Genomic DNA, 27,275 nt, shown 5'->3' with positions numbered 1-27,275 from the left:
CTGTCGCTCTTTTTTTGTCTTCTGCCTTCCAGAAACCGGCTTTGGCTGCTGTAACACAAAATGCTTGACTGATGCATATTTTGACAGTCTTTGATATCTCCTTTTCCCTATATATTTATCTATTACAGTTTTGGCAAAGAGGAACAATTTGCACTTTGTGATGAATGAAAAAACAAGGCATCCTTTGATGTTATTCTTCCCTAAAACACTCATTTTTGATCCAAAGCCAAAAAAAAAAAAAAAAGAAACAAAGAAAGAAAAAGCTTTTGTTCTCGAAGTGAGTATCAGTTGGAAAGAACACCAAACAGATGCTTGTTCTACTCAAGCACAGAAAAAAAGAGGGGCTATTCACTCTTACTTGCTGACCCTGAACATTTTGCTTGGTGTTCATAATCGTTGTTAAAAGATGAAAAAAAGCAATAACAGAACAGGGGAGTTTCATGCTGACAAACAAACAAGTAGCCAACAATTCCCACGCACTATCACTCTAAAAGGCACATTAGGAGCAATTGATAAAAGCCAGGCAGATGCCTGTAACAATGATAGCTAGTGCAGGTGCCCAGAGAGAATCTGAAAGCTACCTGCAGCTTTTGTGCCTTTGCTCTTAGAAAATCCTTAATAATAATAGCAGTGTTGGTCTTTGCTTATTATATTATCATTGAACATGAATTGGCAATGTGCCCTTGCAGCAAAGATGATCAACTGCATCATGGTATTAGCAAGAGCATAGGTCAGCAGATTGAGGGGAAGTGATTCTTCCCTGCATGTGGCGCTCATGAGACTCAGTCTGGAGTACTATGTGCAGTTTTGGGTTGCCCAGTACAAGAAAGACATTGACATACTGCACTGAGTTTATTGGAGGGCCACCAAGACGGCTAGAGGTCTGGAGCACATGATGTACAGGGAAAGGCTGAGAAAACTGTGTTTGTTCACCATTAAGAAGAGAAGGCTCAGGGGAGATCTCATTGCTGTCTACAGCTCCCTAAGGCATGGGTACATGGAGACAGGATGAAGGGCAATAGACATAGGCTAGAACACGGGAAATTCCAAACTGATACAGGATTTTTTTTTTCTTATTACATTTTATCATGCACATGTTGCCCACAGAGGTTCTGGCATCTCCATTCTTGAAGATGTTCAGAACTTGACAAATCCCTGAGCAACCCGATCCAGTTGGACCTGCTTCAAGAAAGGGGTTAGACTAGATAAGCTCCAGGGGTCCTTTCCAACTTATACCATTCAATGATTCTATAAATAAGGAACAAAACAGTTAGCAATGATTCTGTAACCTTCCTGCTGTCCTCCGTGCAGTTTAATACCAACATGGCTTCAAAACACTCCTAACTCCTTCTCAGACCTCATTTTGCTAAGTGTATTTTTCCCCCTGTACCTTCAATTATGAAATAAGTTGACTAGGGATAGACTTAAGATATCTACTATGAATGCAGACTACACAAATACAAGAGGTCCTTGGTCATGAGTTTTTGCCTGCCTACCTAAAGGCTGAAATGACCATGACCTGAAACGAAAGAGTGATGTACTCTCTGAAGAATGCATGGCTCAAACGTTACTGCATTGTTACCACTAGGAGCATCAAATTGGCTTACGTGGAGAGGTGTGCTGAAATCAGAACTCCTGGAGGTGTTGACGATCAAAGACAGAAATACTGAGATTGATCTCTGAAATCAATTTAGATGAGGAAATTTAAATATACCTTATCTATACTTCCACTGCTGCTGCTTTTGTTTAACTTTTTAAAAAAGGCTTAACTAATGGAAAACTGATGCAGGGTACCATGCAGGGGAAAAAGAAATCATATGCAGATTCTAGTCTGTGTACTTAGGTTAGAAGGTAACTGTCAGTATAGATTAGATCTCTGGCTATATCTGGACAGGCTATACACAATATAAGTGAAGACTGTATAAGCAAAGGGTAAAGATCAAAAAATAAGCAACGTCAACCCTGCATTAGAAAGCTCCACAAACAGCTGCCAAGCTATTTACTCCCCAGGAGATTAAAAAAACAGGATGCAAATGAATCTGAATGCCTTTCCGTTACAGGTATATTGCCAACTTCATGACAGGACATTGATAATAGGGGCTCTATTAACTTTAATGGTACAAATTAAAACAGTTACTTGTTCTCACAAATTATTCTTGGTCTTTTGTAACTTTCTGAAGAGTATACTAATAGAAACAAATAAAGTATGTGGGCTTGTTTCAAGAAAGAAGTACAAGCACTACGCAGAGAAAACAAGGCCCTCTGCACCAGGTATGTCTTTCAGAAAAACAGCAGAGAGAAGCATGCGGGTTTTCACATACAAAGTCTGTTACTCCCATTTAATCTCAGGAGAGGTTCATTAAGAAGCAGTTTTTAACTGCTCCATTCAAAAGTGCTTTTTGACTGACTTGCTATACACACTAAAACAAACTATTGCATTTACAGTGTTAAATGCCACATTTTTGTCACAGACATTTTAACACCGTATTATATAAAAAATATTTACTTCACGTACCATATTTAATTTGCTAGAAAAATTTAAGAGTATTAGCAAATATTTAAAAGGAAAAGAGCAGGTTCCTAAACTGGCAAGGCTAATAAAAAGCCTCTGCAGATGATCACATCAGCTTTGCTTCCTTCTGGCTTACATTCCTCATTTCTTAAACTGTTTTCATAATTAAGGTGGGAGGAAGCCATCTTAAAAAGTTACTACAGTCATGTATTTTTACACTTCTCTGTGGCCTTCCTCCTTCTGAAAAAGACACAAAGGTTAAGGCACTTGCCCTAGGCAAAGATTGTTCTGCAATTAGGCTTTTTTGTATTTTTCTTTCTTCTATACGCTATAGTTCATCCACTTGGAATTCTACAGCACTGCTGGGACTCTAAATGTACCAATTGTTGTATCTCAACAAGTGCATTAAAAACTGGAGACTATGAAAAAAAAAGAGACTCTAACTGACTTGCATAAGAGAATTTTCAAGTGCTACAGCTGTTCCCATTCAGATACAGCAATTAATACTGACAGAATTGATTGGATTTGAAGTCATATAACATCATTAACACTGAAAACAATCTCATTCGTACTTGGCAACTGAAATGGCTTGATAGAGAGAGACAAGTCCTAACTACAGTTGCCTTAGCCAAAAAAGGGATGAGAAGTAGGAAACTTTATTATAAAGTCCATTACTAATTTTACCATGCACATTTTATCAATCTGAAAAACGCTTCACTCTATCCAGCAGGAGAAACATGACAGGAATAAGTCCTCTGCTTGGGAGAAGTATCACAGAAGGTTATCACAGTTTATTATCTAACGTATGTAGGAACCATGTTGGTAGATCAGTAAGAATACTCTGTTCCTAGGCAGTGACATCACAGAGTCCTTGCAAATCACTACCTTACCTGCTACTCAAGTACAAAATAAGGACCACACTCCAGAATTACACTGTCATTTACAAAATTTCAATCTTATATTCAGAAATGGAGAGTCAGCAACCAAAGGCAAAAAACGTATACGGCATGGCAAAACATTACTTTAGTGCATCTAGTTTTTTCAGATGCAGCACTTCTCACAGGAACACCCCTACACTGCAAATAGAAAGAACTTTCATTTTACCAGAAAGCACATCTTTCAGGCTTTAATGTGTAGATTCCACATAGATTTTAAAAGACTTCCACCTTCCCATTTTTAGATTAGAACTCTTCACCCAAATGCAAGCCTGTAACAGGGTACATTAATCACTTTTTTTTTTTCCTCTAGATGAAAGCACAACTATCAGTGAGATACGCAAGTGAAGCAAAAGGCTTGTTCTTCAGATAGCAGACATCCCTGTGACATTAATTCTAACAAGATTATTAGAAATTGAAAACAGAGTGACAATCATTGTTCTTTCTATTCAAAGAAAAGCACTCTTTCCCTTCTCAGGTGGGATGCTGTCTCAAGGGAATTTCTAAAGAAACAGTAGTACTGAATACCACACAGTCTGAAAGAAATCATTAAGATAAAGACATGATGGTGTATGTGGGTGGAATGACACTGTTACAGCACAGTCAAGCTCCAGCTGAAAGTAATTAAGTAAAAGCATGTACTTGGCCTTCATATTAAAATAGTACATATGGTGCCTTTTTTGTGACAGATCTTTCAAGTACATTTAAATAAGCCACTGAAGCATATACAAATTCAGTACAAGATGAAGTTTCACTGATCAATATTAGTGAAAATTAATCAGTATTAGTGATTAAAGCAATCATTTCTTAGTCTGTATGCAAAATTAACACTAAACAGACACCCCTAATAACTAGGCAAAACCTCTACAAGAACGTATCACTTTCTCAAAGATAATTATCCCTCAGCACAGTTACCACCTCTACCACTTAAGACTTGCTCTCTTTTGCAAAATAAATCATTCTGACAAAAAGCTAAAACCTCATGATCAAGACATAAAAAGCTGCCCATATATGTTGAAGCCGCCTTTTTTTGAGGAAGCTTCAGGCAAAGGGCATATGTACGAGTCCAGGCACGAGTATGGGGCAAAGGGCATATGTACGAGTTTGTTATGAATGGGAATGACAGTGAAATAGAGGAAGTTCCAGTCCAATGCAGAATGCTTGGCACAGAATCTATTTTTTTTGGCAAGACTGTATCTTTCGGTTATATATTACTTTTATGTTAACACTCAGCAGAATACGGCCTTCTATTTGTTCTCTTACAATCAAGATACAGATACTGATATCTATGACTTTGATGTTGCTTAAATGCCTTCTAGCCCACACTGCAACCATAATCTCTCATGATATGTCTGGCATTATGTATACAATTTAAGGCAAAAAGTGCAATTACAGTAGGCCATAGTTTCTAACAGTACACAGTACAGCAGAAAGTGAAATGCTCTCAGCCTTTATCAGGGATATTGTCACTAAAACTAAGAATTCCACATCCATCTTGGGAATATTCAGGATTAAGAACATTTTTTCCAATTCCACACAGAAAGATATGCTTTGTATCCTTAAGTTAAAAAAAAAAAAAAACTAAACAAAAAACAGTGCATACAGGGAGCAAGTATGCATGCTATGCCCTAGAGTATTTCTAACCCAACAGTCAGAGCACTTACCTGGGATATATAAAAATCAGACACAAGTTCCTGTTGTCTCCAGTTCAGATCAAAGTACTGAACCCTGAAATCCTTTACTGCAGACAGACCACCTATTTAATATTTCTGTATTGCTAGTCTCAAGTCTAGTCTCAAAGAGGTCTTCACAGATTTCTTTAATTAAATCTAAGCCGGAACTTAAAACAAAATGTAATCTGAAGGTGAAAGCACTCGACCGTTTGTGGAAGACCCAGGCTCCAATCTCTTACCATTTACCTACGCTGAATGTAAATATTTCAGTTTGCATGCCTGGAAGTAAACTATTTCACATTTCTAGGAGAAATAATATATTCTCATTTTAACAAACAAAATCATGTTGGGCCTAAAAAAGCGTGCGGGGGAGGGAGAAGAGATTTGTCATATCCATAAACAGCCCTGGAAATCTGCTAAAACAGACTGTTTTTAATTAAATAAGTCATTTTTTCAAGAAAAAAACCATTTATGGTTTGCCCATACTCAGAACCAAAAGCAATAACTTTTCACGTGAATGGAAAATTTTGCCTGTCCCAGGGAAGAATGAAGAACTTCAGTGCTTTAATTATTTTTCAAGTTAAGTGCCTGTTACACATAGTTCATGCTGCCGAGCACCTCTTCTTTTACTAAACAACATTATCTAAAAGATACAAGATCCAACTCAGTAAAACACATTTTCTCTCTCTCTCTCACTCTCTCTCTCGTACACATACATACACACATACACTATATGAACAGCTCACAGGACACAAATTCCTGAAACAAAATGAGAAATAAGAAGGAATCTTCCTCTCCATATGCTGACCATTTTACATTCTGACTGGTGTCAAAATTAAACTAATTCTATGTATCAGTAAAACATAAATCAGGAATAACATATTCCAATAGTCTTTTTCTCTCGAGGAAAATCTTTCAATCCAGTAATGGAGATTTTCTGTGAAGAAACAACTCCTCTACATATTTACTTATGTTTCCTTCACCGGACAACTAGCTTGCAGTGAATTACTTTTTATGAGTCACACATTTACTTTGGCAGATATCACACAGCTTTTACTTACATGCCTATATTTTATATCTAAATCCACTTCAACGGTAGCCCTACTTATTCAAAAGTCTTAATGTAGAATTCTTAAATTGATACTTACAAATCAGTTCTTACCCATGGAAATGATCAACTATGTCTGTCCTTCTAGCTCTATTTACAATTTGTCCAACTCACTGCACCAAAACCATGCGTTTATCTTGTGAACACAACTAAAAGTTGCATTTACCTCTAAAAGTTTGGAATACCACATCCCCAACATGATACAAACGCAAAACACATACTTACAAGTCAAAGACTAAGTAATGGAATCCTTCTTCTGATATGCTGTCATGAAGTCGCACTATTAAAGGGGGAGGAAAAAAAAGAGAAAAAGTAGTCATCTTTTAGGTAGTATCTTTTATGGCTTTCTTTGATTTTGGGGGATGAGAGGGGGGATTTTAACTGTTGTAGAGCTGGTATTGTATGTGTTCTCATCTGCTTTTCAAAATTCTCTACCCTCAGCATTGTCCTTTCCACTAGCTGAGAGAAACAATGACTCCATATGACTGTACGTACAGCTCATTCTATGGTTATTTTAAATATGATCTGCTTTTCTTATGCCACAGAAGCATGCTGAAATCATTTCCTACTACCTCCTACATGTATGCACACATACATGCATGGAACTCTCTTTCTTCATCCTTCATGCTGAATCATGACTAAACAAGTACTAAAACCACAATCAGACATCATCTAAACTTATTTAATTGACATTACTAAACTTTTTTCCCTAGGCAGAACCTCCGATCGACCTTTTAATTAGCATAACAGGAGTCTCCAGTCACTGGACTTCTATTATCTTAATCCATATTCTTAAGGTCATAAAATTATTTTCTCAGCAGCATTACATCTTAAAGCTGTAAATAAAGTGAGGAAAAAAGCCTCAATTAATCATAGATTTCAGCAGAATGAATACTTCAAGCACTATGTTAACAAATACCATAATCAGACAATATATGGTGATTTTCAAGAAAAAGCATTCACTAGTTTGAATCTTTGAAAACCAAAAGCCTCTGACTATCTTAAAAAAACAGAATGCAAACACATATATTCAGTTACTAGTTCAAGATTTAAGTAATAATTAAAAAGGAACTTAAATTAAAAACAAAACTGTTGCCTACAGTCCCTAGAATAATTTGCTTTTCTTGTCATATTCTTAGTCTGACTTTTAATTAAACGCCTGCAGTTTTAGTCCATTCGTTTCAAATATTTAAACAAGTTAACTACCCAAGCAATAACTACTTTCATCCTAAAACACTCAGTCAAGTTACCCTAACACGCCAGCCAGGTTACTGTATAAAAATACAGTACTTTTGAAAGCCAGTTTTCTGTTTACTGCAGACATCTTTCTTCTCAAAGTCATAATACGCTACACTTGCAGGTGAAAAATGCAACAACTTGGTGTGACTGTTATTTATACTTCCCTTAAAAACAGACAAACAAACAAAAGAAATAAAAAACCTACCCATCCCCTCCCTAAGAAATAAGAGCAACTGTGTTACAACCAAATCAGTATCACACCATTGGGAATAGTCCAAATTTCCTATTAAGACTCCTTAAGCAAAATAACAACACAAACATGCAAAAAGGAAGGCTATTCAGAGTATATCAGTATTTTCATACGACAGAGTCCACGTGCAGTCCAGGCACTGTTTCAGCCCTTGTACCAAACAGAGTGTTTTCCTGATGGGACGTATGTGCATGGGAGGCCAAGAGAAGGTCAGTATAGCAAGAGAAGAAATTTTGAGAATGGCAAGCTTATTATTTTAGGTTTAGTTAGATCCCTTGGAAGCATGGGATTAAACACTGGCCTAAGCTTTAAAGAGCTATTATATTCATTAATGGAACGTGATAGCTAAAATAAATAAAACCGTCATGTTCCAAATCTAGACACATGCGAAGCTGCTCACAAAAAAGAATTCTATGAGCAAGGAAATCACTAGCAATTGACCTGGCATCTGCTGTGGTAAAGGCTATGGCACAAACTTGAGCACACAAATTTGGATGAGAAACCATGAGGGAGCTAAAGCCTGTAGAATTACAAACCTCATCAGTCGGAGCAAAGCTCTGATTAAAAGGCTAACAAACTTTGTTCAGACAGACGTTTCTTTTGGAAAATAAAGCCAGCTGCATCAAACAAATACCTGACTCCACCACTAACTTCTGTCTTTAACTGACACTTCCAAATAGAGTCCAAAAAAGTAACCATATCCTACACTCCCACTCATATTTCTATTATACTGTAGATCTCTCTAATCTTCTTACTTGCCATCCACTTCAATACATTAGGGGTGAAGAGTCACAGAGATAAATCTACTGGCAGACTGAGGCCTGCCAATCAATGCTGAATTTCCACAGTGGGAGCCAATACCGTGTTGAAAGGCCAAAAAGAAGCGACTACACAGTGCCTGACGCTGGTGCTCAGCCAGACCTACGTCCGTAGGACATAGCAAAGGTCTGTGGCAAAGATGATCAGGAAGAGAAGAGGAATAAGTCCTTGAGGATCCCAGAGCTCAGCAAGATAACTGCCTCTCATTAAATCACTTTGAAGAACAATTTCCTGAAAAAGGTAAGGTACTTGAGAGGACTTGCCAGAAGCAAAGAGATGTCATGTCTTGGAAATAGTCTTTTAAGAGTTTCTAGTGCTAATCACAGTTTATACATCTCTAGTATTTTAATGATTATAACCACATGTAATTTATTTACCTACTTCATATATTATACACACACACACACACACAAACCCCACACTTTATCTATATACATATCTATACGTACATACATATACATCGATCGATAGGCAGAGGTATAAAAAAGTTCTCTCTGAAAATGCACTAATCAGTTGTAGAACTTTCATTTTAAATTATGTTAACAGTTTAAATCGCATCAGGGTAAAACCACGAAATAATTCTTTTTTTCTAATTACTTAAAATGAAATGGCAATTTCCAAAGCTAACTTTCCTACAATACATGAAAGATTTCTCAGTGGTTTGATCCATAACAATATCATTTATAAAACCGAATAAAAAGTCAGGCTATCCTAAACCCACTTTACTTTCAAAACTAAGTTAACAAGGAAAGTGCAAGAGAAAGATTTACAGATTTCCCCAGTTGGTAGCTTTATATATTAATCATTTTTCATGCAATATATGACATTTGAAAAAACAGAAAAATCAAACAAATATGTCTTTTTTTCTTAACGATATTTTGCCCAAGGAAACATCTTGTGTTTACACAACAGTGAAGAGAAAACCAGCTCTTGGCTGACTGGCTGCCCAGAGCTTGTGATGATTCAGAAGAGTCAAGTAGGTCTGTATCAGAATTTGTGGTTTTGGCTGGTTCTATACTCAAAACTTGTCTTACTTTATGCAATCTACAAGCCTTGAGCATGAAGGGCCAGGGTGGTACATTGCTGCTACGGTAAAATATATTCTTTTTATAGGCATTAGAGGGACATACAGATTAGAAAATTAGACTCAAATATTGTCGAAAGGTATAAAATGTAATTAGTTAAAAAGCTAGAGTAAAACCAAAGTGTAAAAATGACTAGTCAAATACTAACAACAGAGCAACACAAAGAAATATGAATCTTCCAGATCTTAGTGCTAACGCATTTTTAATACATCTTTAGGGAATATCACTCTATTATTTACTCATGTCTTATTTATTTAAAGACCTTTATTTCTGGTTGGTTTCTGTGAGATTTCAATACCCTCAAATGCCAGCTTTTTAAAGTACACCAAACTTGGGGTAAGAAGTCAATTACTAGCCTAGAGTAATATCCCAATACTACAAGCTTAGAATGGATACCCCCAAAAAGTCTTGCTTATCACTGGACAGGGAATATTAAGAAAAAATTTTAAAGAATACTTCACAGTACACACATACACTTCAGTAGCATTGCTTTCAAGTACACTACTTCATACCGTAGCGTCAAAGATACTACTGGTGAATCACCACTCAGAAATTAGCAATGGGAATTACGACAGGCCCTTGGATATGTCCCAGAGACGCAGCATAACGCTGAAATAGTGACTTGTACAGGGCAGCTAGCACATTTTGCGTATGCCTTTCCGGAAAAGTTTAAAACTTTTAAAAATTGAATAAGCAGCAAATTATACGCTTTGATAGAAACTGCATGTTTCTGAAACAGATTAATAAGAAATCAAAGCAGAGTTAGTCTGTGAATATTTTTTTGATTCAAAGTAGCATTCTTCTCCTAGCTATTTACTTAGAGCTTTCGATTCAGATAGACAGAAGCCTTAATATTAGACTTCTCACATCATGCATGGATATTCAGAGCTACCAAGTACTTCTTGCTAGGCAAGATACTTGGTGCCATCAGCTTTCAGAGATCTCTGAAGTTTCTAGAAACCCAGATTGTTTCAATTCTCTAAAGAGATTTCAGAGAAGTATTAAATCTTAAAATTTAGAAATGAAATCCACCTTAAAAATATTACTTCAGTATTAAAACCAGACAGTCCTAGCTTCAGTGTGTGGCTACAGAACACTCAAAATCACATCATCATAACTATATTTAATCAGTTTTCATGGTTCACTCTTTTCACTGCTCCACCATAAATTTTCTGGCAATCAGCCGAAGCAAAGGACTATATTCTTTTATTATTCCTGTATTTTTAATGCAGAACAACTTTCTTGCATGCATTTATGAGAAAGTCATCTCCTTGATAAGAATAAAGTCAACACAGACCAACAGGCATTAAGGTACAGTTTTAAAACTGTGACCCTGAAGCGACAAAGTCATAGGAGAAGCCTAAGATGCATTTCATTGCCTTTGGTTCAAGGGAATTGCAAAACCACTTTTCTTCTTTTTTTTTCTTCTTCTTTCTCTTTTTTTTAAACAACTGCATCTACCACTTACACTGCAAGGCATTACATAGTTACATTACACAGATGTTAGTAGCTCCACACAGCGCAGTAGCTTATTCTTGCTATTTCAGAGAAGAAAAGTACCTTGCCAGAGCCAAGAGTACAAGTTTTATCTTGGATAGAGGCATCTGTCACATCCCTGCTACTAAGCAGAACAGCACGGTGCTGCGTGAAGAGGCTTCTAGAGCTTCACTGCCTGCCTAAAACAGGAGACATTCTCACTTTGTCATGTTCTTTTCTAAAAGAGGGATGCAGAAATTTACCTCCCTTCTGATTTGAATACAATTGAGATTTGAGATGCTGGGCAATGTTTCTCAGCTTAGTGAGGCTATTTTCCTACTAGCCAAATTCTAGCCGGATCTGTCAGTGGAGATATCTTCTTCAAGGATCACGTTCTTTCTCTTTCTTCCCCCAAAGTCTGACTCAAGTAAGAGACTCACATAAGCACAAATCCTTCCCTGAATCACAATCACATGCCTATGATTGTCTGAGGCAGCCGGGGAAGACCAAAACTGTCTTTTGGCAAGTGCTTATTTTGGCTTTGTCAATTAGTCCAACTACAGCTACATGCCATTTACCCTGCTAGGTGAAGATCGCAAATACTCATGGGCAGAGGAGAAAAATCTATGGTGAAGATAAGACAGTCTAAGAATCTGGAGTAGAGGGTGTACAACAGCAGAGAGGCAAATCCAGTGTGGCCCAGACCCTTGCATTGCATTCTGCGTGCAAGCAGTTTGCAACTCAACTTTCTACTAGAAAGGATAAGGAATGCGGTACTGACAATTGGAGAAGCCATTTGCAATAGTTTAAGAGGTGACTCACTACAAGAAGTGTTGGGGTATCCAATACAAACTTATCCCTTTTTTACACAAAGGTATCAGGCAGGATTCAGGCAAGGCAAACTAAAAGACAGCAATTAACAAAAATTACTCATTTCATGTAAGAACACCAGTCAGTAACCCACGCTGCCATTCCCATTTCTTCAGGGACAAAAAGCATTCAACAGTGCAAAATAGTTCCATTTATCTTTTTTGAAAAGACTGCAGTTAGATCTAATTATCATTAACTGGAGTTGGGTAGTCCCTGAGCGTTTCACGAGTGCTATCATGAACAGCTACATTATATGGTGGAAAGGACACCAGGCATTTGTTTTTTTCCTCCTTCATGTTACACTACTATAGCCGTTCTCCTCTAGTGGGTTACGGAGTAGGTGTCAAACAAATCTTTGACACAAAGGCTTCAGCAAACACCTTAAAACACTCGATAGGAAGTCAGGGAGCACAGATCTTTCTATTTGAAAAAATAACTATAAATTCACCAAAATCAGGACTATTTCCCCTTGGCTGCAGCACTAACTTTCATCTGAAAGAGATGGTTTCCAATTGCCATTCTATGATAATGGTTATAATAATATAATGGAAAACTCTTACTGACTTTGTACTTAGGAGAGTGAAAAATAAAATGACCTCCTGCATTTGACTTTCTGAGTTCGTGTTTCACTGTAACATTTTGTCTGTTCTACAGAATACTGCTTGGTATAATGGGCAGCAAACAACTTTGTTATCTCTTTTTTGGACTTTTGTCTTTAAAGAAAAAAATGTAAAATAACAGAATTCCACATACTTTCAATGTGCTTTCCTCAAATGTTCAATTCCAGAAGCATATTAAAAACGGTTATGCGGATCTTTCACTCTTACTAGAAAAAAAAAAATCTTTCAAAAATAAACTTAATTACTTCATGAATGAACTTAATGCAACGATTCATTTTAACCTTAGCTCTTCTGTGAACTGGTATCTGTTTGTCACTAGGCATGGGATAAGTTGTTGCATTCAAAAATACAGAGGTAAAACAAAAAACATGACCTTTATCAGTTACTGGAGAGGTATACCAGGAAATGCTTTTTTGGTAGTATTTGACCTGCTCACTTTCCTTTATCAAAACACTTGCCTATAAACATTTTCTGCCTCATACTCAGTAACAGTGCTTTTCTGCAAAGTGGAAGACCTGCAGTGTATCTGCGCTCTCTCTAACAGTGTTAGGACTCAGACATTCCTGCCAAAGTCACCCTTTGTCATCTTTCCTACTCTATGAAATAAGTCAAGGGTAACAAGGGCAGGAAAATAAAGCTACTGGTAAAACTTAATGAGAAACTCACACAGATGAGTCATTACAGCAGTGCCATCAACTGAGACTAAAGTCAAGATTCTTCCTATAGCTTTTAGTCTAGATCCACAGTTCCCAAACTAAGCATGATAAACACAGAACTGCATATGGAAGCAGAGCTGCAGATTCGAAAGCTTGTGAACCACCGCTCAAGAGTGCTGCTGTCTGCACTGATCAGACATCTGCTTTCTGCTCTCTTGCAAAAGTCTTCACTGCAACTTCATTCCCATGCTCTACTTTTTTCCTTCACTGTCACTACTTCCTCTCCTTTGATACATGGTATAAATAATCCTTGCTACTAGAGCCAAACTCCTTAAATCAGTGGTGCATGCCGAAGTCATGACTTTAGCCTCATTAAACTCAATACAAAATAACTCTGCTTAAGTCTATCCTGCCAGTTACTGCTATGGCTACATCCATAAAAAATATTCATTTCTTATAAACACTCTCTCACCAAGGCCCTCCCACAATAAACTTCTGTATCCTGATTAAATGCCAGAAAAATTTATATTCACTTCATTAAAACCCTTCGAGTCTAATGCATGCGTAGAAGTCAGTTTTGCAAACTACTAGCTTTGGTAAAAGATTCTTGCTGTACAGAATATATAAGGTCCCAAAATAGATATCGATGAGACCAAAATTTGAAAACAAAACAAGTTAAACAAGGCAGTATCAAAGCATACGGCCTTAACTTACCCACTCCTTTGCTACGAGGGAAAAAGAAGAAACTCTTGTTTCATTCCTGCTGGATCAAGACTGCCAGGTTAAACAGGTCATCAATAAGATGATAAATATCATAAGAAAGATACATGTTGTGGGAAATGTCAGGGAAAGAAGAAAAAACAGAATGCTTTAGAAAAAGAATAGTTTGTGATCAGAAGGAGCTCACTGAGCTACTAATACTAACTCCCTAAAAACATAAAGCAATTTCTCAAATCTTAAACAGTTATTTGTAAGCACAGATAAATCCGCAGCTTCAGCACACTAAGAGTTTGCTAACAAGAAAAACTTAAAAGAAAGAAGCTGATTTGGCCTACAAATCAGAAATCTAGCTGCTAAAAATTAAACATCCTAAATAAAATTAACTAATTTGTAAAAGAATGTAAGTAAGTATTCCAAAACCTATTATTGTATATAAGCAGTTTTCAGGGAGAACAGTTGTAATAACTCATTTTTTTTTAATGGATAGCTTTGTGTTGTTTTCTAGTACATATTATAGGCATGTGTGCATTTATGCACACACACATACAGAGAAGAATATTATGGAATTGTATCACGTATTCTTGAAGCTAATAGGAACGTCCAGAGTAACACGCATTTAAATATTCATATATAAAAATAACAAAACTGTATATAGTTTATAAAAAAAGAACAGCGTACTAAAATGTAAAGAACACACATCTTTATGTTTCCATTTAATACAAAATAATTTGACTTACTAGAAATCTCGTATTTCAAGTTAAGCTAACTCCTCTTTGCCATTTAATCTCTGTAACCCACTGATTTTATAAATTTAACAAGGTATTTACAAACGCAACAAAAACAGCCTTACAAATGTGATCACACTAACCCTTATAAGGATAGCTGCATGGATTAAAGGAAAATCTGACATAAATTTTTGCTGAGAACTGGTATCTCAGCTGCCTGTGTTGATGGGTTAAGCATCAACATCTTAAAATCATTTCAGCATTCATTAAAACACAAAAGAAGAGAAATTATGACAATCTATGCAAGAATTTCACAGAGTACTAGCTAATGAAAGGAAAAGCTGTAATACAAAGATGCTTATATTAATTAAAATTAACAGATTCTGTGAACCACATGGCATAGTTTAATGGAGGGAATGTAATATATTTAATTTTTCTCAAAGAAGGGCTTAGTTTTCATCTTAAAGCAAGCCTGCTTTTTAGACAGGCTGTCCTGAAATTGTCACTATAGTTGGGAAGCTCATAATTTGCCAAGATTCATTAAGAAGAGCAACACACAGAATTTTACCAATTCAAGAAACTGAAGTGATATAAAAGAGTGAGTGAAAAAAGGAATGAAATTTACTCAGTGTACAGAGTCTAACGTGCAAGCAAAATTAGTCCATCAACATCTGCTGGAAAGACAGTTCTTTATCTTTTTGCTTTGCACATTTGCCAAATGTAAATGTGGCAAAAGAAAGATCAACACACACACAGGCAAAACGAAGATGGAAAATTAAAATCCTTAAAATACATAATTTGGTAGGCTTTTTAAAAATATATATATTTAATATCCCTCTCTAACAGACAACAGCTGAGTGTAATTCAAAATAGCTTTAAATTAGACTCTGGCTGTATCACGAGAAAATAAAACCTCAGATAGAATTGCCTAACTGTCAAAATGAGGGTACTATGTTCCTTTCAATATCTACGATGCTGGCCAACATTGAAAACAGATCTATATTAATAATATGTATGACCTACATGTCTACAGAATTGGCTATATTGCCGTTGTAGTCATTGAACGGGACATAGCTTTTCTTTTAAAACACATTAAACACAGACATGCAATCAATTTATATAATGAGCACTCAGATAAATATGTTCATTTATTTTTTAAATGCCTCCCTTTCATGGCACCTAGGTCCCAAGGTATTTAAAGGCATCAGACTATGAAAACAAAGTCACTTACTTTAAATATTTTAAATAAAAAGAAAAGTAGACAACTATAATCCTGTGGCATGACTCAAGAAATAACAGAAAGAAATGTTACCTACTCCATCAGAACATCTCTTAAGGGAACAAGCATGCACCAAGCCATTTTAGACAATGTTTTCAAAGTAATTAGCATCTTATTTAGGGCACCTTTAATAACAATCACTTTTAGAAAACCTAGACCAAATTATTTTAGCCAGTAGTAGCAATTACGTTAGCTAAATTTCCAATAAATTTTCATTTTTGATTTTTTCAACTTTAAAAGTTCATCCATTAGCTAATCAGAAATAAAGGAAAAGCAAAGATGGGAGTCAGAAACTTAATGAAAGGTAATGTTGTTTCTAAACATTCCTGTAATACTTTAAAAAAAACAGAAAGTATATGAACAAAAGCAGCAATTCTACATTTCTGAAGGAGTCATTTGCTGTTCTTCCTAAGTTTCTTCACATATTTTTAATATACATATATGTACACATCAAGATGTGTCAAGCAAAACTAAAAAGGGGATAACATCTGTATTCAAGGCAGCTTAATAAATTACTTAGAACAATTATACCTTGTAGAGTTAAGAAAAGATAAAAGATATTCTTTAATGACGTTTCTGTCATATATTGACCTTTCTATTTACTGAGCAATAATTCCAAGTCTTGCAACTTGAATTCAGTGAGCGCTCTTACACAATTATCCTAGCCAAGAGTATTTGTAATTAATCTGAACTGTTGATTTCACCAGAGGGAATACTGGAAATGTTGTGCATATATATCCACAACTACTGTTTTGTGGTCTCAGTGCTGCAGGAGAACAAAGGTCTTAGAGATTTAAAGCTTACAACAGGTCACTCTAGCAGCTGGAGATCAACTAAAGCATGATGACATTCTCCTAATTATTATCTTTCAGATCATTATGCCATTATGTCTCTTGTAATACCGTGGAAATGTAGCAGGGTTAAAGAACCTGCTTTATAGTCTGATGAATATATTAAATGCAGTCTACATTGGCATCTTACTGTTAGAAACTGCATGAGAATTTACTCTAACTGAATTAGTGAAGCTACAATTAACATTATGCCCTCTCTCTCTCCTAGAGCCGACTGCAAATTTGACATTACTGCCCACTGCTTCCCCCAACACACTATTTTCATTTCATTAATAATAAAAATAATTTTCTGCCTGCAAAAAGGAAAAAAAAAACCCTATTGATTTAAAATACAAACTTTCATTTTGTAGAGGGAATTATTTTCAGTTTTTTGACAAAATAGGCATTTTCTGTATCAAGTTGATACATTAAAAAACGAAATTGAAAATTTTTCTTGAACCCATTTAGTAAAATATCTCAGCTATTTTGGTGGAACACAATCAATAAACACTAGCAAAGAAGATACTTGTAAACAAACTACATTCAAGAAGAATTTAATAAAGGACCATGTAATGTCTAAAAGAGCAAGCTGGTCTTTTGTTATTTAACAGAATGTGAATTTTAACTATTAAACATTTCATTTTTTCCCCAGTTTAGATAAAAACGGACACAGAATTCTTTACACTTCATAAAATCAAAGCACTTAACTATTTTAAAAACTTGAATAGAATAAAAATCTGTAACAAATATACAAATAAACACACACAAATATTTGCAGAAGCAAGCCCTTCCCACACAGACGTCATCTGCTGAAAATAGAAATCCTGGATCCAAATTCATTTTTCATATTTTACTTTTTTATTCCAATATTCCAACACATTAGCAGATTCCAGCAGATTCCATAATTAATATATAAAGAGCAAACACTTCTGACAATTTGCAGCATCATCATTGCCTGTCTCAGCTACACAGTTACGCAAGGTAAGTCTCTGTAGTGAGTCAAAGGACACAACTGAGACGTTCATACAGTCAAAAATCCACTAGTCACTCAGAAGAACATATGTACAACTGCAGTTTGACCCACTACCTTCACAAAAATGGTCTTTTCCCTGATTCTTCTATAAACAAACTCACAAGGACTGATAGTTCAGAAAGTCTATTACCTAATACTCCACAGCAGCTTCTAATGATAAGTGATAACCTTATACCTAGAGAGACATTTTTATGTCACACTATTCTAGACATTAAAACTGCTATGCAATTGGCTTTTTAAAGTAAATAAGGAAGACTAATTATCTCTATGGAAACAAATCCCTAATACTTACAATCAAGGAATCCAGGCAGATTTCATTTCTAGCTATGACAAAGAACCAGAAACATACTTCTATGAGGTAAACCACAGAAACTTTCCATTATGTACAACACTCCCCAAACACAAACATGCTTTTTAGAAGAAAAAAAAAATCATCAAATTCCTTCAAAACTTGTACGGTGCTCCCATACTAAGAGGTGTAACTCTTACTTCTGTATCCAACCTGCCAAGCCCTGTCAGGAATCACCGAGGCAATGAAGCCTCAGTGCCAGCTGCTCAGTCACAAGCAGCCTCTTTCAGGCCTTAGCTGAACAGTCAAGCTACTGCTGGCTACAGTCAGCTCCTCAGAAGCCTAACATGCATGAAGTTACCTGACGCTCTTGAGTTCATCTAATGACTTGCCACAAAAGAAAGGAGGAAGCCCTGCTCTCTTCCCTTCCCTCTCCCTTCACTTATCCCCCCAGGTATGTGCTCATGTTCCTTACTTTGCTCAGTCTCTGGCACCCATCATCATCCTCTGCAGGCTGGATCATCTCATCAGCTTGGCAGAAAACTTACTCGGCAGGGAAAGGATAGCTTTGTGCTGGGTTAGTGGGTTGAATTAGCTCAGTGCAGGGTATGACAAGCACTGACTGGAGAAGGGAGGAGATGAAATCATGCAGTGGAGTTAATATGGAGGGAGAAACTCTCAGATTCTTCCCCTTCGGTGGCCACAAAGCTGCTAGGTTGGCTCAGCTTATGTATTACTTCACTTAGCCTGATTACTAGTTGCTTTTCTTAACTAGTATGTGTGTGCATGTGTGCTCATATATGCGTGTATGTACATTAAAAAACTCACAGTCTTGCCCTGGGCTTCTCAGGAGACCACGTGTTCGGCCTACAGTTATGGCCTTATCTGGTTTCTTAACCTCAGCTCACCCAAACAACCCCCCATCCTATTCTAGTCTGCTCCAGATTCTGCCTCCACCTGTGACACCAGGCTGGCCCCATCAGCAAGTCAAAATGCACAATTTATGGATCTGTGTGTCTGTCAGTTCACTGCAATAGTAAGCACTGAAAAACGGAATGAAGGAAGAGTAACTCCAACTATATTCCTCCTTGCTTTACTGTTGGTCTATATTTTACCGCTAAAACACATCCATGTTAGCGAAGAAAAAAAACGCAAGCACACTGGAATTGCTTCGTTCACCTTCAAGTGACCTTCCTCAGCCAACTTTCAAATGTGAGCTAGAAAAAAAAAAAATCTATTTAGCTGGTTGATGGAAGCTGAGCTCCAAGACTCTTGTTTTGCTCAGTCAAGAAGCTGTTTCCCTGGGCTGAACAGGAAGTAGCCATTTCCAGTGGCAATAAAACGTCAGAGCAAATGTTCTGTAATGGGCCCATTTCCAGGCACAGAATTGCTGTTTCCAACATGATGGTCAGATCTGAGAAGAGAAAGTAACTCTCATAGGAACTGCAGCCTAAGAGTATCATGAAACAGCTCCCTAAATGATTTCTGAAATGAAAATATTCTAGGATCCTCTTCCCTTGCAGCCAAGACACATCTTCAAAAAGAAGAGAGGAAGCAGCATACAACCCCCGCACCACTGAATAGAGAAACTCCTTGCCTAATCCTTGTGAATGAGTTACTTCTGAGATTAAACAAGTTAAGCAAGTAATAGCACAAAGTACTACGAAATGCTCATTTCTCTCCTGACTATTGTGCGGATGAGGGTACAACGGCACTTCCTTGACTCTGGCCCTAAATATAAGTTGCTTAGAACTGTGCATAAAGTAGGTTAACAGTAGTCATTCAATACAATAGATAATATTCCCCAATATAATACATGACTATAATACAAAATGCAGGTGCCACTGTCAAAATTACCATCATTGCTGACATGTTGACCTCCTGAAAAATATAAGGTCAGAAAAAAGCTAGTGTGCTTTTCTTTTTCACAAAATTACATTTAAGACCTTCATGTAAAAAACAAATTATTAGTAATAAATTGCAAAACACTATAAAGTTTGTGAATAAACTTTAAAATGAAAGCTTTAATATTCACATTCCTTTTATTATGAAATGTAAATGGATTAAGGAGGGCCAAAATACACTTCAAAATACTGCAGCCTCACTGATTTTTCCAGTGAGAGGAAAGAGGCATAAGCAAGATACGCCTACTTCCCAGAAAGGAACTTCCCCAGCCCTGCTGGTTGGAGGCTGTATGTTAAAGTCATCAGCTGAAAGAACGTAGCCCAGTAGAGAGGTCAGGTTTTTGCAAGGAACATAGAACTGCACATTTCTCTAGAGTAACTGGATAGACACCATCAAATGCTAGAAAGACTGACAGACTGGCTGCTAGAAGATTAAGGTGGACTTTATGTATATAAATACTAATTGGGGTATATGAATAGCTTCCTCACATTTAATTCACAGGGAAGTCTGAACCTTAGTTCTGACATAAAAAAGATTTAGTTGTTTTACTACATTTTCTCTTTTGCCTTTAAAACTTCCAGTTTTTCAAAGAAAGTTGTCTTTGGGAGCTCTTGCCATCCATCTCTGTGCAAAGATGACAGTGGAGTATTACAAGAAAGATTATTTTACTTTACTGCTTACTGGAGACTGTAGAGTAAGTTTAAAGATATTCCTTGCTAAAACATTTGTCTACACAAGAAAAATACTCTAGTTTATGTTATTCTGTTGGATTAAAACAAAGTTTATACTCTTTCAGTTCCAATTAAAACAAAATATCAACTCATTTAAAGCAGAACATTTTCCCAGTTTACACAATAGTAGATGGCCACAGTAACTAACCAAATCAGTTTGAAAATAAATCAGCTTTTGCTTAAATTGGTGCAACTTGCATATGCAGACAGACCTAAAATTCCACTATCTACATAAAAAGTTTAACATTAACTCTCATTCTGCTAATACAGAGAAGTACAATAACGTTAAATCAAATTTAACTCCTATTGCCAGTCCCTAAAGAAAGAGGAAACACGTTTAATAATTATCTTTGTAGATAACAAAAATCAGTGTGATCATGATATATTCCAGATTTGCAATGAAGATCATGCATTATGATACGATTGTCTTTTTTACAAGACAATTCATTCTGTCTGTAGATCCACGTGACAAGGAAGTTTAAAATACACTAATGGTGAAACGGTTATGAACATTAGACTCAGACAAGCAGACCTGAGCTCATTTTCAGACCTACACACAATTACATTTATGCAGTATGACCACTGACAGTGCACAGTGATTCATTTAATCACAGAAGGTACCACCTTTTGGAATTTAATGACTATGTATTTAATTTGGTAACAACAAAATCAAATCGCTTATCTGTTGCTTTAGGTACTAAGATATATAGCAATAATACATATCAGAATATGGCATTTAATATTGTGATATGAGTATTTTTCCAAATCAAAGCCATAAAAAAGCCGAGATACCAAGCCAACACCATCTTTAAACTACTTCTAGCATATGTTGCAAAAAATAAGCAACAGTAATAATTTAACAGTAAAACATCTTGCATGCATTAGGCTATTTTGCCTATCTAGTACTACAAGTGTCCTTGAACAGACTCTACTAAAATGATTACTGTCTACATCAACTATTTTTAAAATAACTTACAGCATCAACTGCCAAAGGACACATGCACATGGACTAATAATGGACGTACTTTTTGTAACATTCAGCTGTGCATCACAAACAAAAATCTGATACAACAGAAACCTCAACACAAAGAACTGCAGAAAGCAGTAGCTACTGCTTTTTTTTTAGCAGTAGCTTGCTTACTATGTTTTGACAATATTTTTACTCTAACCTTGGCAGAAAAAAAGTTAATCTTCACTATAACCCCGTATATTTACTTTATAATAATATTTTTTCTCTAGGTTTGAGAAGAGAATATATAACTTAGTGAGATATGCTACGCTCAGTTCAGTTTAACCAAATCTGCAATTATTTAGCAGATTTTTAAAAAATCTAGCCTTATTGGACTGGAGGAGAAGGTAGTGAACAACAGTTTTGTCATGATTTGGATCTCTATTCATTAACTGTTAAAAGACATAGGTAGTTCTGAGCATGCTGAACCACTCCCCACACCTGGAGATATATTTGGACTTGAGCATCTTTCTTGTCCTGTTTAAACCAGAGGCTGGAAGCAGTCTAACTAGGGCCTTTATGAAAACATCGTGATCTCGCACATACAAAAATAACAATTTTTTCTATTTGGCTTCATTCTTTTAAAGGCAGACAAACCTTCAATCATCACTGAAATCAACCTCTCTACAGGTGGAAGTGGACAAAGTTATTTGATGTTTTGCTTCAAAAGCTGAAACCTTAGTAAATTAACCACCACGAGACCAACAATGGGATTACAGTGAAACTGGTTAACACTTCAGTTCTTTCAAATCTCAAGTTTTGAAAACATGAACCTTCACTCATAATAGCAGATAGTACTTTCCGCTAGCCAACAACCAATCCACTTCACTACAGAACATCAAACAACGTAGTTATTCTTGGAGAGTTTTTCTCAAAAACAATAAGCCACAAGAGAGTCATTTTTTGGAATAGAAAAACACTTAAATTTGTTACACAATTAATTATTCCTAATATCGGATGTATTATTTTAAAGTATAGATTTTTCAAGGCATTTATTATATGATCCCATGAAACTCTGATGAGCTCCTAAGGGCATTAATTGAGGATAATAAATACAGCTCAATAGATTTTTTTCTTTCAGCAGTTAGACTTGTCCTTTGAGATCAGAAAAAGTTGTATTTTGAAGTGGCAGTGTTTTGGAGGCTGTAGGTCTGCTCCAGAAAAAAGGTTAGTTCCAGGAGAATAAAGTCAACTTCACTGAAGAAAAATACACTGCTACTAAAAAGACATACAAACTTTTATTTGCTTAGGAAGTTCTTGACCTGTAGTTACTAGAGACCAGGAAAGTATTCAGGGGAAGTATTTCTACATGCTTCTCCACATTCTTTCCCAGGCCTCCGCAGCTACTATCAGACACACCAGCTGGACTTTAGATCTGATCCACAATACAGCCATTCTTACGTGTCTCATGTGAACAAAGGACCAAACTCCAAACACAAAACACTCCTAGCTTTTCAGATTTTCCAGCTGTTAGGAGTATAACCTGCTACATCAAATTTCTTGCAGATCATGCTTACTTTGCTAAACCTTGCAATTCTGTGGATTGCTTCATCATATAGCTTGAAAACTTCACTAATCTTACTGCCATACTTCTACTTGGTAGATGATGAAGCCTGTCTAAATATTTTCATTAAAAGATCTTTTTATTCACAAAATGTGGATGAAAATATCGTCTTCTATGTGACTTGTATCAGCTAAGCTGAACAGGAAAAAGGAATTTTTTTTTTGCCCAGACTATTTTGGGAGGGCAGACAGTTTATACAGCATCACTGTAAGATTAGCCTCTTTGAGCTTTCATCTGATAACTGTTTTTATAACAGTACCATGAAACTAAGGCTAAAGCTACATTTATAGGATCAGGTCCACAAACGTTCCATTTGGTGTCACCATCTTTGAAGAAAAAGATCTAAAATAGACACAACAGACCTAGGATGCATAACTATAATCACATCTCTGTCCCTGGTCACCAACAAGAGTCCTAAATATCCTGAATGAGAACAATATTATAAACCCAAAGATGAATTCTTTGAGATTTGTGGTACATAAGACTCAGATATACCCTTCGACTTGAGATCACCCATTTCTTACGCAAGAATTTCTTTATGGTGGCAACCGATGAAAAGTCGGGACTACAGTTTTTCTTCCATCAGTTTCCTGAGGAAGCTGTAACTGCTGTGAAAAAGAGCAATTACAAAGGTTCTGTTATGTCCTGATCAGCTTCTGCTGATAATATGTTGATCGCTATGCAGTAAAAACCTCACTGAACATATGCAGTCAGGAAGCAAATAGGCTCATGCTTCTTTGCTGAATATTAAAATAAAATTATATCATTGATTTTTCCTATATTACCATAAACAGAACTAAAAAAACAAGTATTGTGCTGTGTTAGTGCACAAAATAGAAGCAGATTACAGTAAGGGAAACTGCTTACCTTCTTAAAACAAGCAGCAAGGCCAGAGCTTCCCACAGAGCCAGCAGCAAGGAAAGGTCTCCCCTTAGGTCTAGCTAAGGCTTTGACTTGTTCAGGATGTTTCCAAAGATTATTGACTTAGTAGAAGGATTCCTGCTCCTCCCTCCCCTTTCCTTAGCGGAGCACAGTTTAGTGCACAACAATTACAAATAAATATTTTCATCTGCAATTCATTATGGCATGTTTTCTAGGCTATGTCTTTACTGCAAATGGGAACACGCTGTAAGGATACTCAAACTAACTTTAAACAAGGTGGCGTGCATACCTGTAGTAGTTTAGTTGTATCAGCATGACTAATTTAACCTGCTCTTTGACAACAACAGAAAGTAAGAGCCAGGCTAGTCGTCTTTACACTACGCCACAGTTTGTGGTGAAGATGTGAAGTCTGGTTCTTATACTTGCTGCCAATCTGAAAAAGCAGACTCTCTTGCAGATAAAAAAAAAAAAAGCAAGGTTACTATAACTGGTCTTGTATTTCCAGCTATCAGCATGATGAAGCCAACTTCCATACAATGTCAAGTACAGTGAACAAAAATTTCCAGTAACTGAGATAACCAAATGCTTCTACAATTAATCACGATGACATATAAGCAGTTGAAACTTGCAGTAAGTTAACAGAGTGTAAGACTGAGATACAAAGTAGCATCCCAAGGCAGCTTGTTTCCATAATAACACCACTGCATCACTGTCTATTGGTCTGGGCTCAAAACCATCTGTACTGAGTTCTAACTGAACCTACTTCCCCCTCTACCAATTAACTATTGCCATGCTACCAGAACGGAAGACAACTATAAATTAATATCATTTTCATAACATCCGAGGTTGTAAGTGAATGATGATTCCAAATGACTGAAAAGGTTTAGTAAAGCGAGGGAACGCCTATTAACCTAATAGATGACAAACTTGAGGCTTATGATGAAAAGCTGCTGCTGTCTTTTAATCACAATAAATGGAAATGAGAGAGTTTGTCCTGTCCCACAGGACCATTTGAAAGACTGCAATTAGCTCTATGGAAACCCACATAGATTTGGATGGAAGAGAAGCTGCAACAGAGAGCAGGAAGCCCGCCTACATTCACATGATTGCATTAGTAGCTGCAGTTGAAGCATCGCTTCAAGTATTCCTCTTATTAGGGAGCCTGTTTACCACACACAAGAACTCCCAAAATCTTGAAGACGACAGCTGTCAGCCAGTCAGCTGCAGTTGGCTTTAGATCATCAATTAATTCTTTCCCAGCTAGAATGCATAGCCTAATTCAACATAATCCCAGCAATAACTCTACCAATACTAGACCAAGTATTGACGGAATACAATTAAATAACTCTTGAGATCACTTTGTAAATAGATTCACAAAACAATACATTCATTAAAAAAAGGAAGGTAATTGCTCAGACTATGCAGGTGTTGATATGACCACTGTTCACTGCTGTTCAGAAACTATGGATTTGCTTAACAGTACCATAACAGAACATCTTCAATATAGAAGCACGAGGAGCAGAATGCCACGCTTGGCCCAGTGCGACTGTAGAGGAGGTGGATGTAGTTAAAGGAGATAGACATTTAGAGGACAAACTAAAATTAAAGTATATTCCCATGGGCAGTCCATGAGAATACTGGCACTCTGGTGGAGCTTTTTCTCTAAATAAAGAACTTGCAGCTTTGGAAGGAGACTGGAAGTAGTAGAGGTATCATTAAACCCACATTAACTGAGAAAAAACCTGAATCAGCAGTTTGTTAGGAGTAAGAAAATCTTCAGGTGAGAACCTTTTCTGCAAAAATCTGCAAAAAGTTGACTAAAGAGAGCAACTAAGATATACTTATCCATTGCCAATAATGGAGGATAGTGATATATCTGCAGGTAAAAACATTCACCCTCTGTGCTAGGTTGCAGCATATTAAAAGCTGAGACATCTGTCCATCTACCATCCTTTGTTACGCCAAGGCTTTGACAGATAGTTCCAGGAGTAGAGTAACACAACAGCCTCCCATCACGATGAAAGGTGACTTTGTGACTTTTTGAAGGTAAACATCTAAAAAAGTGAAAAAAACAACAAAATCCTAGAGAGCACCTAAAACATGCGCTACAAACTAGATCCTGAAAGGGAATAGTTAGGGGTACAGCTGTCATACTCGGGAACCCATTAACTCTATCTCCTCACCCATGAGCACAAGGTAGAGGATTACTCTGACTGGCACACCCATTGGCTCACTGCTGCCATTCACATGAACAATAATCAGTAATATCCCAACATAGTTATGGATAATGACAGGCTAAGCAGGTAGTCTTAGGACCTGATGAAGATGGACCTACAGCTATTTCACAAAAAAATCCATTTTACTGTGGTAGGTAGTCTACAGGAAAACTCCTCTTAGGAAAACACAGAAGTAGATAAAGTGGTCTTCAAAATCTAGAAGCTTTTGGTAATTTCTGTCACATGTGCTGGCCAGCAGTCTCCAACAGACAGTTGCCCTCATCACTAAAGTCACGACAGTTACCGCAATCTGAGCAAGGAAAGAAACTGTACTAAAATTTTTCTCTCTCATAATTTCTCCGGAATAAGACACATGGATAATTTGTACTGCCACTACTCATAAGGTATATTTGCATAAAAAGAGAATACTGCCTAGGGTCTACATTGCAAAATAAAGAAGACTCAAGGACGGATGTTTGGCCAGCCTCCTAGTTTCGCAGCAGTAAGAATAATGTGCTTTATTCATTATCCTCTGTGTGATATTTTACGTTTTAGTAAGTAACCAGTTTTTCTATGTGCTGATCTCAATACTCAAGCAGGACTGCCTCATAAAATCTCTCACTCAGCAGGCGTTCCATGGTGGAGATGACATAAGAAAAAAAATGAAATGTAAAAAGCAAAAGGAAAAGGGATTTCTGCACACAAGTTCAGTCTGTAAAATGTACTTCCAAATGCTCCACTTGGAACAAATTAAAAACTACATTCCAAAAAGTAGGCCCTGTTTACAGTTCTTACTCAAACTACACTTTCATTAAGAATTTATGTCACAATATTTAATCACGAAAGCAG

The 27,275-nt window shown here is 36.6% G+C and overlaps 1 protein-coding gene across 15 annotated transcripts in view; it reads right to left on the bottom strand.

Moving 5' to 3' along the window:
* The window catches only part of CAMK2D (calcium/calmodulin dependent protein kinase II delta), a 191,296-nt gene that overhangs the window by 65,199 nt on the left and 98,822 nt on the right, over window positions 1-27,275 (bottom strand). For all 15 annotated transcript variants that reach the window (XM_068941784.1, XM_068941771.1, XM_068941786.1 and 12 more), the window contains one exon: window positions 6,454-6,508. In XM_068941784.1, coding sequence (XP_068797885.1) covers window positions 6,454-6,508 — 55 coding nt within the window. The remainder of the gene's footprint in view (window positions 1-6,453; window positions 6,509-27,275) is intronic.

This window comes from Struthio camelus, chromosome 4, assembly GCF_040807025.1.
Source record: "Struthio camelus isolate bStrCam1 chromosome 4, bStrCam1.hap1, whole genome shotgun sequence".
Lineage (NCBI taxonomy): Eukaryota > Metazoa > Chordata > Aves > Struthioniformes > Struthionidae > Struthio > Struthio camelus.
This window is presented reverse-complemented; position numbering and strand designations above follow the sequence as displayed.